The sequence below is a fragment of the Tenrec ecaudatus genome, chromosome 4 (assembly GCF_050624435.1).
Source record: "Tenrec ecaudatus isolate mTenEca1 chromosome 4, mTenEca1.hap1, whole genome shotgun sequence".
Classification (NCBI taxonomy): Eukaryota; Metazoa; Chordata; class Mammalia; order Afrosoricida; family Tenrecidae; genus Tenrec; species Tenrec ecaudatus.
Genome location: NC_134533.1, coordinates 85,752,926 through 85,767,008, shown reverse-complemented (window position 1 = coordinate 85,767,008; position 14,083 = coordinate 85,752,926). Strand labels below are relative to the sequence as shown.

Genomic DNA, 14,083 nt, shown 5'->3' with positions numbered 1-14,083 from the left:
AAGGTTGACATCAAAGAAGAGCCAATTTGGGGTGGGGGTGGGGTTAAAGGACAGCATTGATGCTAAGAGTCAAAATCTACTTTGGGAATCAGTGCCACCCCTCAGGAACCTAGCCTTAGAAGCAGGAGTCTCAGATTCTAACAGAGAGCAGAAGCCAGGTCTGTGGTTCTTCCAGGTTCTCCAAGTTATGCCTTCAATACAGTCCTCTTCATGGGTGATAGAATGATTGATATCAGAACAATCCAATCTCTACTACTCCAAGAAAAGAGGTTAAGTAACTATCATAATATTGCTTCTTCCTACAGTAGTCATAAATCATATTTTCTAACTACAGTGAGTTATATATCATCCTCCAATTGAAGCATTTTCTTCTTGAAAACTAAATTTCCATTTTCTCCAAAATTTTACCTTTTTTCATTATTTATGGAGAAGAACCTGAGAAATGTGAATTTACTGATAATTATCAGTCAACTTGTAGATACTTTAAACCTACCAGTGTTTCTATAAAACTCATAGTACAGATTCCTACAGGACAAACAGTAGGATATTTTAACCCAGGAAACGTGATGTCACGGAAAAAATATCGTAAGTTTAGCAGGGCTAGATCTCAGTCTTCAGTTCTGTCAGAACTGTCAGTCTTCTGGTCTTACGCTGTAAAACCCTGTGCCATCCAGCCCATCTTATGTTGACAACTGAACGGCGTAGGGTGGGGACCAGGGAAAGGTGAGTTCTGACTTCCTTTGACTTCCCTATTGCCATGAGGCCAGAGTCAGACATGCCTCCCCGCTCCATTCTTTCTTACCCCACCTCATCTGACATCAAACATTCCTCGCACGGCACTGTACTTCCAGGCTGTGTTTGCTAATTCCTTGCAATAGTCACAGAAAGTGCACAGATAAAAGTCACAATAAAGGGGCTCGATTGGGAGCCCATGTGGTCCAGCGGTTACACATTGGGCTGCCATCCTCATGGTCAGCGGTTTCAAAACCAGAAAGTGCTTATTGGAAGAGAGACCGGGCTTTCTACACCCATAAATAGTTACAGTGACCCATGGGGTGGTCACTATGAATCAGCCTCTACTCGATGGCAGTGAGTTTGGTTTCATTAGTGGAGTTCAGAGGTTACCACAATTCAAGAGTAGAAAACGGGAAGGATACAGTCACCGGTCCACAGCAGCACCTTTCCTTAGCCAGCATCCAAGCTGTGGTCGTCAGTTCCTCCCGCATATGATCCCTTGGCTCTGCCTCTGGGGACCAGAGAGCTCACATATCGTCTTCTGCCTCAGGCACTGTAGTGCCAACACTGCTCCTCTGATCCATCTCCTGGTTGCCTGTCCTCAGCCTGCCTAGTTCCATAGTCTGTGTGTCACGGTCTCTGGTGCCCTGAGCTCCGAGAGAGATCGCAAGCACCCATCTGTCAATGCTCCTGGGATTTTCCGTGTGTCTGAGCTCAACACTCACTGCCAGGGAGTCGGTGCTGACCCATCGTGAGCCCCTACGGGTTTCTGGGACCATAACTCTTTACAGGGGTAAAAAGCCCAGACTTTCTCCAGTAGAGAAGATCGAAGCCCAATGCAGACTCACTTGCTGCAACCCCAGGGCCCTCCCTGTTCCTGAGCTGGCTCTCAGATACAGAGGAATGGCTTTGATGGAGGTGTGGGTTTGTGTTTTGGCTGGTGAAGATGCCCAACTTGGTCCACTCTTTCTATTAGGGGAAAAAAAACCAACATAACTCACTTCCATCAAGTGACCTTGGACATACTTATTTCCTTTCTCCTAATATTTCTGGAGAAAAACAAATTGAGTCTCAGAGAAAGGAAGAAATGTGTCTCAGGTCAATTAAGGGTTCTACATATTTAGTAGAAAAGAATATCATTATTAATTTTCAGTCACATTTTAACATGAAAGGAACAGAGCTTAAAGAAGATGGAATATGTGTATCCACACACAGTGATGGGAAATATATTTCAGGAGCAGAGAAATACAGAAAATGATAGGCACGCAGAGGGAGACGGAGCAGAAGAAAAACAACACAAAAGCCAGAAGAGCCAGAGGAAGAGAGAAAAATAAGAGAAGCTGGGGGAACAAAGGGGAGAAAACTAAAGAGGGACATGGAAAAGATTCTTATTCAAATGTCATGTGAACGGAAAGACATACTAATCTGCCTGGAACTCGTCCAACCTGGATCCTGGCCAAGTAATAAAAAATGGAGTATGCTTAGTTACCGTTTTATTTTGGAAAATAAAGCACAATCTTGTAGATGATATGATCAGTAGACATTGCAGGAAGCCATTATAAGACGTGCTTAATTCTTACCTGGCGTTTAAGGGAGGGGATTTGTGAGAACGTGATTGCTTTCTCTTTTGATTGAGGATATCCGTACATACGATCTCTGAAAGCAAAAGGAACCTCTATGAATTCCCCAGGCTTCTACTGTAGATAATCTCTTGTATCTCAACTTTTAGTGTTATACTAACAAACATTTTAAAGCATTTTTATATTTTCCCAGTTTTAGTCATTAGTGATAATATATCTTTGTGTTTCTCTGTAGATTAGACTCAATTACCAGAAACCTGAGGGCTAATTCCAAAGGGAGACTTCTGTGTCTAGTATAGTTAGTACAGATTCATTAATTTCAGCAAAATGGAAGTTTAATTTTTCTTGAAACATTTCCCCTTTAAATGAAATTTTTATATTTTATAGTTTTGATTTTAATGGATTCTTTCACTGTTTTAGCATTTAATCTATATAAAACAAAAGATACTTTGATGTAGAGATACGATCTTTAAAATGGAGAGTGTTTTATATTTTTACAATTCTTAACAATGTAGAATTGATTTCTCAACTCTATAGAGCTGATTTCAAGCAGTCGTGGAGAATAAAGAACAAAGGAATGAAATCTGAAGACTGGGTTATGCAATGCCTCTGCGACGACGCGCGTGTTCTGAAACTTATTCATACTCATTAACCTCTTTATGCCTCGGTTCCAGTATCTATTCTTCACAGTGCCTGCAAAATTAACAGTTTGTTATAGACATCACTAGAGTTAAGAACTGTTAGAAATGGGGAGATAATGAAACCCTAATATCTCTTTAAATCAATAATAACAAAGGAAGAAGTCTTGTAACCACAGTCCTTTCTCTCAGCTAAAATATTCAAAGATCATTTAATCGCAAGGAGTCGTCTGTGAAGACTTAGAAGCCTCATTGGAAGTAGCCAATGACACACTATATGAGTTCTTATTACATCAGTGTTCTGGGTGCTCATAGCTCAACTCACTGGACATTTCATAGGCTGTCCATGGATGATGTGATAGAGTGGAAACCTGCAGGCCTGGAGTATATATCATCTATTCATGGTTTTTGTTTTTTACTTAAAAGTGGAGTTTGGACCCTTACTCAAAATCACTACTCACTAGCTACAAATAAGACATTGCACAGAAGCCTTACAGCTTACAGTGGGTTAATATTCTAAAAAAGACAATACAAAAAATGATTAGATCCGAAACAGTATGGCATGGCAAATTGTACACTGCCTGTTCCGGCAGATTTGCATCCGTTTTGTTCTAAACAATTCTCCAAAGAGCTTTGTTCTGATTGTGGCAATCTGGTCCCTGGAACCTAAAAGCTAGAGTTCTGCATGCATCACAATTTCCTGAAAGTTCATCATTCTGAACATAGAAAGTTAAAAGAAATATTTATTGTAAGAGACTCTCTGCCTATTTGCAAGTCTTAGAGGACAACACGCAAGCATAGACTATATCAAAAGGTATTGTATACCACATGACTATCTCACTGCGTTTGACAAAATCTAATACACCTTCCATGATAAAACTGCAACTAAAAGCCAAGCAATAAAAATGGGAGTGATGGTGTTGGGAACCAAACTAGAGAACCAAACTACAGAAGATACATAAACGTTCAACAAGCACTTTGTGGTGTTCAATGTCATTAGTCATTAAAGAAGTGCAAATCAAAGTCACAAAGGGATTCCATTTTTTTCCAAATGGAATATCAATGAAGTCCCTGGATGCAAATTGTTAAGGCTCTCAGCTGCTCAATGAAAAGGCAGAGTTTCAAGTCTACCCAGAGATACCTCAGAAGAAAGACATGGTGATGTATCTCTTTATAAACAAATAATAAAAAACCCAGTGGAGCAAAGTTCAACGCTGACACATATGAAATTGACTCAATGGCACCTGCTTTGGAAGTGTTTATGTTCAAATAGCTGAAAACAAAAGGAACTGGTAGGAATGTAGCAAAACTAGAACCCACATTGTTTGCTGCTGGAGAATTATGATATGGTACAGGTTTGTGTTAGGCCGGTTTGACCAGAGAAGTCAATCCAGTGACACTCAGAAACATGTATAGTAGGGAGCTTTATATCAAGAAGTAGTTAAATATAAAGCAAACATCCCAGTTCAGTCCAGATCAAGTCCAAGATATTCCATAAGTCTGATACTAGTCCCTAAGTCCCTCTTCAGACTCACTCAGCCACATGAAATGATGCAAAATGCAGGAGGATCACAGCCTGCTGGGTGAAAAGTCCTGTGGATCCAATGACAGGGGAAGCATCCAAGGCTGGCCCAGGTCTCTGTGTGGCACTCAACAGGAAGGTCAAGGCAGAGAGAGAGAGAGAAAGGAAGCTCCCAGGATCCTCCTGGTGAGAAAGCCATGCCCAAGAGGAGATACAATCAGACTGTAACCTTATCGTCAGGCTAACCTCCACCCCTTCCACTTCTGTTTCTTCAAGTTGGCATGACATTGTGGAACTACTACAAGCTTCTGTAGAAAAGGTTTGGCAGATCTTCATAGAGTTCAGCACAGGATTGCTACAATCCCAGCAATTCCACTCCTCGGCATAGACATATCACCGATATCAGGAATGCAAAGACACTTGAACAATATTACCCACTGCCACAGTATTCACGATAGCCAGGAGCTGAATGGATTAGCTCTCTATGTATGATTCGAAACAAAACAACCTGCCGCCACCAGAAAAGGAAACACTGCCAAAAGGAAGTGTGTGAGTCCATGTTTACTCCTCATGACCCGACAGGACAGAGGAAAGGGGTCAATAGGGTTTCTGATAGGGCAAACCTCTATGGGAGCCAACGATCGCAAAGTACAGGGTAGGTTTGAACTGCTGACCTTTAAGTTAGCATTCAAATGCTTGACCCATATTACTATCAGAGCTACTTTCGATGGTACACACACACACAGAGATAGTACTCAGTCATAAGGGGGGAAAAAAGTAAAAGTCTGATACAAGTTACCATGTGGGTGAAAATTGGGAAACATTATGTTCGATGAAATAAGTCATACACAACAGGTGAAATATTATATGATGCAACTTGTATGAAATAGCTAGAAGAGGCCAACGTATGTAGACCAAAGATTAGTAGTGTACCAACAGTCCGAAGAGCAGGGTCACAGTCATAAGAATGGAAAACCCGTCAGAGCAGCTCTCTTCTGCACCTTTAGGTCCCCTGATGTGATGGTAACGAACAAGGATAACAATAGATTTGGAGTGAGAGAGGAAGGGGGAAGCCAGTGCCTAGGGGGTCCAGTTTCTGTTAAAGCTGATTAGAAACTAGAAATGGATAATGGTGGTGAGTGTTATTAGTATCACTGAATTGTCCATATCAAATTTGATTAAAGTGAGAAATATATTGTTATATATATATTTATACCACAATAAAATAAGTAATTAAAAATAATAATTAGGAATAATAGCTAACAAAGGCACTTATCTCTTTCAACATTTCCATACTTCATAAACCATGACTTGTGCAAGTGTATTTACACAATAAATTTAGACATGGTTATCCCCACACTCCTCGAAATTGAAGTCCAAGTTAAAAGGTTTACCAAATGTCTCATTTGATTAGCAAACAAAAGTTTTATCAGTTGACGTAAGCAAAGACAAAGAGCAGTTCATCTTTTTCAGAAACTTAGCAATAGTACTGGTTTAATCTTCTTGACATTCTTTCAAAACTGCCTTCCAGCGTGCGGAGGTCAAGTCCCTTGCTCACAGGGATTATTTTCTACTTCCGGTTTAGGAATGGAAGTGAAAACTGATCTCCAAAGAGAAAGGGAAGAAGCAGATGTGCTGTGGTTCAGAGTGCTGTGCTATCATGGGACAGTTCTGTGCCGCTAATATGGCAGCAAGGGCTTTTTTGGTAATAAAATGATTGCTTGATCCTAACGGCATCTTTATTATTTTCTTATTTCTAAGGTATGAAATCATGAATTTCAAGGAAATGGGAAAAGATTATTTTGATTACATCAACGTTGGGAGCTGGGACAATGGGGAACTAAAAATGGATGATGAGGAGGTATGGTCCAAGAAAAGCACCATCATCAGATCTGTCTGCAGCGAGCCATGTGAGAAAGGCCAGATCAAGGTAACATGGAGCCCTGCTTCTTTCATTTTTACTTTGGATTTAAACGTTCACTTGGCTATTTTTAAAAGTTTGGATGCTTGTTTTAAATTTTATATTGTAAGGTTCTAAAGTCAGAAATTGTGTTTTTATTCTCATTAGCTCCTTATACTTTCTAGAGCACAACCCATACTAGTGTGAGTACCTGGATTGACTGAAGTCATTGGTATCTCCCATTTTGCGCATGCTTTCTCCCACTGTAACCCTTTGAAGATGTTGTTTCTGGAAAATAGTTAACAGTTGGAAGGCACATTAATTTCTAAATAATTGAGCCAATATTTACCAAAGTCCTACTAATTTGATAGTTGATATCAGCTTTGGGAGAAAGTCAGACCCCTTTTACTGTCTGGTGGTCAAGATGTGGGAAATGTCATGGTACAGGTGAGCAATATCATGCAAAAGGTGATGGCCTCGTCTGAAGAGGCTTCGTGATGTGAAGTTCAGACATCAGAAAGGGGGTTATTCTGAATCGACTATGAGAAGTTGACCCATAACAAGTGAAAGGGATTTCAAAGTTAGATATGGGGGAAAGATCACTGCTATAGAGGGAACAGTGTTATGAGGTACGAAGTTGATCAATTAAGGACTTTAGAATAACACAGAACAATCTAGGGTGCATGACTCTAAATGGTTATTATGAAAGAAAAACTTGAAGTGATAGGTTGAAGCCAGAGTTTCATAAATCACAATAAATTGCCTTTATTTAAGTTTCCTTAAACAGGAACTGGGAATCATTTGAATCAAAATTGGGTTGTGGCCATTGTTGTGTGTTTATGGACCACGGCTAAAGGAAGACTAAATAGGTTATGAAAACACTGATAATGGTAACGAGGGGCTTGGATTAGGAAAGAGTGGTAGTGCTTAGGTGCAGGGCAGATATATAGGAGGAGATTATAGACGTATGCTTACTGAGTTCTGGGTACTGATTGGATATATGATTTGGAGAGGAGGGTGGAGGTGGGAGTAAGGATAAGTCCAAGACTTTCAACTTCAATCCCATATGGCATTAGATACGAGGAGTGCGGCAGGGATGTCTAAAGGGTGTAGAATAAAAGGCAACAGCTTGGCTTGGGGGCAAGTTGGTTTTGAGCTATCTAGCAAGTGAAAGAAAATGTTGAGATGGAAAACAGTGAGAAATAAGAAGAATATATAGAATTAGCACTTAATTAAAGTCAAAGCTGTTACCATTAACATAACCATAGAACTTCAAAGTTGAGAGAGAAACTAAATGTGGACTGGAACAGGTGCTGGAGAATATCTACTTTAGAACTGCAGAGGAAGTGAAAATCGAAGCAGAGAAATGGGGTCAGAGAAAGAAACCCAGAGAATGCACAGACACAGCGGAGGGTGCTCAGTGGAAGACAGAGGTCATGAAAGCGGAAGGTTGAGAAAAAAAACTTTTAAAAATACATGATATTCATGGGTTAGCCATTTATCTGAAGCCTTCTGGAAAAAACACCTGCCAAGTTGAATGGAAATTAATCAGGGAAAGGTGCGTGGTGAAAATCGAGTCATAGTTTGGTAGGATGAGGATAATGAAAGGCTATTTTTAGGCTAATTAAGACCAGCCCACACTGATATAAAATAAAAAGGGGAAGAAGGTTTGAGGACATTATGTCATAGAAGAATAAAAAAGATTAGATCAAAATGACATTTGACAGGTGAGTATTGGAGTTCAGTAGTACCACATTCCAAGCAGTGTATATACTTGGAAAATTTGGTCTTAACTTTTCTGTGAACTTCACATTCTATTTGTTTACAATACACTTATGTTGCAAGTGAAATATTTTAGTACTGAAAGTGATGGCCTAAAGAATGGTTCTGAAATTTTGGAAAGGATAATAACAAAAGGAAGAAAGAGAGTTGATAAAAATGAATTTCTTGATATCTGGTAAATGGCTTGGTAGGTTATTGTCATTCTTTGTTACATGCTGTGGAGTTGGTTTTGATTCATTACAACCCTACAAACAACAGAGTTTGACACGTCCAGGTTCTGGCCCTGCACTATTCTCACAAACATTGCTAAGTCAATCCTGTTCATCTATAACGGCAATAGAAAAGCCTTCAACTGTTTGCTGATCCTCTACTTTGACAAATATGATAACCTTTCTCCAAGATGTAAACCCTCCTAATAGTAGGTCCCCATAACAGGAAACAAAGTTTCACCACCCTCACTTCTAAGGAGATTTCTGGCTGTACTTCTTCCAAAACAAATTTGTTCATTCTTCAGGAACTCCATAGTAAATTTAATATTCTTCACCAGTGGTATAATTCAAAGATATCAGTTTCTCTTAGGTCTTCCTTATTCATTGTCCAACCTTTGTATACATGTGAGGCAATTTAAAATATAATGGTTTGGGTCAAACGAACCTTAGTTCTCAAAATAACACCTTTGATCTTGTAGTAGTTTGGGTAGACTAGAGAAACAAATTCAGACACTTGTATGTGTATAAAAAAGAGCTTTATATACAAGAGCAATTGAATATTCAGAAAACATCCCAACCCAGATCAAGTCCATGAGTCTGATATTAGTCCATATGTTTGAAACCAGTCTAAAGTCCTCTTCGGACACACAAAACACATTCAGTGACACTGAATTCAGGAAGATCGCAGGCCAGTGAGTTGGAAGCTTTGTGGATTCAGTGGCATTGTAAGTATCTCAGTACTGGCAGGGGTCTCCATGCAGCTTCTCCGGCTCCAGAAGTCACAGGCTATATCAGTGTAGCACCATGTGTCTTGTCAGTAGAGCGTCTCAGTCAAGAGAGGGTGTGAACCAAGATAGCAAATGTGTCTCCCACTTCTAAGGAAGAAAATACCAGAGTTCCCAGAATCCTCAGGAGAAGACCCTGCCCACACAGAGACCGCATTGGCTAGACAATGTTTGATAGGCTAGACTCCACCCCTTCACTCTTAATCCTCGAAAGTCCCAAATTGACATCAGATTATGTAACTACCTCAGCTCTTTAACACTGTAAAGAAGCCTTTTATAACATATTTGCCCAATGCAATATGCCACTTGATTTTTTGGATGTTCCTTATGTGGATTTTAATTATCAATACAAGTAACAAGAAATCTTTGAAAAGCTTCAACATTATATACATTTATCAAGATGTTTATTATTCCAATTGTGATGACTTCAGTTTTCTTTTTGTTGAGGTGTAATTCATATAAAAGACTGTAAGCTTTGGTCTTCATTTGTAAGTACTTCATGACTTCTTTGCTTTCAGCAAAGTTGTATCATCTGCATATTGCAGGTAGTTAATTAGTCTCCCTCAATCTTGATGGTGGAGGAATGTGTTAGACTGGGTTGAGTAAAGAAACAAATCCAGAGACTCTCATGTATGTGTAAGAAACAGCTTTACATCAAGGAATAATTGTATATCAAGAAAACATCTCAGCCCAGTCCAACTCAATCCACAAGTTTGATCCTAGTCCATAAATCCTACTTCAGACTCACAAAATCACATGCAATGATGCAGAATGCAGGGTGTCACAGACTAGTGAGTACAAAGTCCCCTGTATCCAAAGGCAGTTGTACTTATCTCAAGGGCTCTGGCAAGTCCCAGTGTGGCTCAGCAACAGGAAGGTGAAGGCAGAAAGAGAGGAGGGAGATTCCCAGGACCCCTCCTATGAGAAGGCCACACCAACAAGGAGGTACCATCAGGCTGTGACCTGATTGGCAGGCTAGACTCCATTCATACACTTTTATATCTTCAAGTTGACATGAAGCTATGTAACTACCACAGACCAGCCCTTGTCAACTTGACACTTTGACACAACTCTTGAGCCCTACAGAATTTTTTTTTCCTACAGAATTTTTAAGACAAAGACAATGGTAAAATCATATTTGGCCCTAACAAGGTAAAACTAAATTCATAAACTCAAAATGTGTTTAAATCTAATATTTAACCTAATATCCTATAAGTGAACCAAGAAAAACATTATTCTATGTCTACCAACTGCAGTTAAGTGAACACCTACACTATATAGAATTATGATCACATAATTCTATGAACAAATTCTCCACCTATGAAAGTAGGTAAGCCAGCCACTTCATGCCTTTACACCATCTACTTTGGGCATCCATGTTGTGTACGTCCCATTTTTATCAGCCTAAGGCTCCCAGGTGACAAGGCTCGCAGGTGACAAGCATGCTCTTTAATGTGGAGAATCTGCATTCTGGTTGCAACCTTGTGAGTCTGAATCCACAAGCAAAGTCAGATCAGGACAAGCTGTCCATAAAAGTCAGCAACAATATGCACTAATTCACACATTCAAAAATATCTTCATTTGGTCAGGCTCTGGTTAACCCAATGTGGGCCACCTAGCTAAGACTTACCAGGGTGCCCATTGACTGCCTTGCCTTTCAATCATAGGCCCCTCCACAAATTCTCAAGAACCCTAGCCCTCTTGGGCTAAGTCATGCCATAGGCTCAGGTTCTGTGCAACTCTTTAAAATGTAAACCATTTAACCCACTCTCATATTCTTCTCTAGTTCCAGTGAACCAGGTACACAGGTTTCAGTGGCCAGGCTCAACCTCTCTCCCTATTGCTGCTTTTCTCTCACTTCCACTCAACAAGTGGATCTAGATGGTCACCTAGTGACCTTCTCAGGCTTCCCAAAGGCTCTCTTTAACTTTCAGTCCTAGTGAGGAGAGTTTCTTTATAGCTCCAAGTTATTCCAGATTCAGGAGCAAATCACTAGTTCAAAATTCAAAAAGGCCACATTCCTGTGTATTTCCTTCAGTCTGCTAACAGCTCTCTTAGCAAGTCTTTCCTAATGTAAATGTACTGAGCACTCAAAGAACTTAGTGGGGTTTATCTTTTCAGCACCTTCTTTGCAGGCAGGCCTATGCCCATTTAAAGATCCAATTTAATGGCTGAAAGCAATGGGCTTACAAACTCTGTTTTCATACTTCCACATAATCATTTCTATCACACATTATATCAATAACAAAAATTAGAAGTCAATATAATCTTATTACAGCCAGATTCAAAACACATTCTTAATATAATCAAATCAATTTTATCTAAACTATCCCACTCATATGCAAAATGGTCTTAGGCCTCTGGCTGCATCAAGGCAGGGCCAAGCGTTCAGTCAGCCATTCTGATTAAGCAACATGGTCTCAGTGGAGAAGTTCAGAATGTAATTCCCCTAATGGGCTCACAATTATACCTATCACATTCATTTTCACCATTTCAGACAGGAATAATCAAAGAAAATGAATCAAAACTTTAACGTCCCATGTCTTCTCCAGGAAACAATCAAATAAACAGTGTGGCCATGTCTGACCTCTGGCTAACCAAAGTAAAACTACAATCATCCACTCTCCATCTTTATGATTTTATTTTGAGTACCCCATTCCCAAGGTACCATAATGTGTTAGGCCAGATTGACTAGAGAAACAAATCCAGAGATACATATATATGTGTAAGAAACAGCTTTATATCAAGGAGTAATTATATATCAAGAAAACATCCCAGCCCAGTCTAAGTCAAGTCAGCAGGAAGGTGGAGGCAGAGAGAGAAGGAAGTTCACAGGATCCTCCTTATGAGGAGGTGACACCCCTCATAAAAAGGCCCCATAATGGGCCATGGCTGGTGGGGGGCAGGTGGAGTGTTCTGGGTGAGGGGAGGGGAATGATGGGGGGTGCAGGCAGGCAAACACACTCTGAAATACTTTAGTAGCTAATAAATAACCATCTGAATTTTTGCTTGTGCTTGGCACCTGATTGACTAGATTCTACCCCAACACTTTTGTATCGTCAAATTGACATGAAATTATATAATATGACAATGAAGTTGTATCTTGTCATGGTTGGGCAAACTACAACCTATGAGCCAAATCTAACCTGCTGCCTATTTGAAATCAGTTTTATTGAAACACCGGTCATACTCATTTTTTGCAACAGTTTTGACTTCTAATTTCAGTATTCCAATGGTCATCTTAGGTGATTTTTATGTATGCTTTTCTATCTCCATGTAATAATTCAATTCACAATTATCATAGTTTTAATTCTGGGCCATTTCATTTACTCATAATGGCCCTGTAGAACAGGGTAGACCTACTGCTTGTGGGTTTCTGGGGCTGTAACTCTCTACTGAAGGAGAAAGCCTCATCTTTCTCCCATGGAACAGCTGGTGATTTTGAATTGCTGACCTTGAGGTTGGCAGTACACCTCTTAGCCATACAGTCATTATGAATTAAGATAGACGTGATGGCAGTGTTTGGGTTTTCTTTTGAGTTTTAACAAAGTTTATTTAATATTTATATTTAATCTGAAATTCTGTCTTCCCAATTAAATCTCATTTCCATTGTATTGAAAACACAATTAACTGAACTTCCTTAATATGGCTAAGGTTATTACTGAGAAACCTTATTAATGAAATTTCATATCATTGTTACCAATCTGCAATACACATATACAGAAAGTGTTTAGACTAGCAAAGGTTAAACATGCTTTACATGCTATTACCAAAAAAAGCACCAGCAGTTCAGGTGTTAAAAAAGAATGGGATTCCCATGAAAAGCAATAGTCAAGAACAATTGTATTCAACATGAATGTGAAATAACAGAAGAGCAAAAAAAAAAAAAAGTGAAACAAATCAATTCTGAATGATCAGAAGAGAACATATTAAGTTGTCACTATTGATTCAAAAAGAGACTATAATATTTGAATTATCCTTGGAAAGGGGCATGAACTTATTTTGGTAAAAACTGAAATTCCCAAACCAATGCAGATTTGAAACATAGAAATCTATCATGTTTCTAGAGGCAAAATATGCAACTACTTTTGCTTGCAGACCCTGATAAGGTCCTAGAAAAAGTACCCTTTAGTATTTAAAATATAGCTACTTCCCTTACAAAGTCTAGTGATTGTTTTAGGATGATTTTACCAAGTATGGCTGAAATAATATTGAAATTAAATTCTTAATTTCTCTATAGAATTATTTTCTGAACATATTACTTAGAAATATGCTACATTTATAGAAAGTTTACAGTTTTAAAATTGTTATTGTACTTTATTTAATCCCCAGGAAACCTTATGAGGTAGTTATTATTATTGTTTCCAGTTTATAGTAACTATTGTTATCAGTTGGGCTGCCAACCCCAAGGTCATTGGTTCAATTTACCAGCTCCTCTGCAGGTGAAAGATAAGGCTGGTTGTTTCCTTGAAGATTTATCATCTCTGAACCCCTAAAAAGAGTGACTACGAGTGAAAAGCAACTCAGTGGCAGTGAGCTGTTTTGGAGTATTGTTATCATTGTCATTTTATGATAACTTTGAAACGTGATAAATCGAGGACTATTTTAGACAGCCCAAATGCTAGAACCCAGTGTCTCTTTGCCCCCATGCAGGACTCATTTCCCTGAATTGTAAATATATAATAGACTCTCTCTCCATATGCCAGTAAGGCTCAATTCACCATGTAACCTGAAGTATACCAACATTATTTGATCTCTCAGTTGCTCTCATATTGTAATGAGATAACAGTGTGCGGTAAATAAGGAACTCTGTGGTAGTATCCATCACTCCCTTGACTGCTAGCCAATGATGCAATGCCTGGTGTTCTGCTTCCATAAAAGCTGCACCTAGAGAGCCCTATAGGGCTGTTGTACTCTGTGCTACAGTTGTGC

General features: G+C 39.3%; 1 protein-coding gene across 3 annotated transcripts in view; it reads left to right on the top strand.

The window, feature by feature from the left end:
• Positions 1 to 14,083, top strand: part of GRM5 (glutamate metabotropic receptor 5) — a 489,044-nt gene that overhangs the window by 367,694 nt on the left and 107,267 nt on the right. For all 3 annotated transcript variants that reach the window (XM_075548701.1, XM_075548700.1, XM_075548699.1), the window contains exon 5: positions 6,237 to 6,405. In XM_075548701.1, the coding sequence (XP_075404816.1) occupies positions 6,237 to 6,405 (169 nt within the window). The remainder of the gene's footprint in view (positions 1 to 6,236; positions 6,406 to 14,083) is intronic.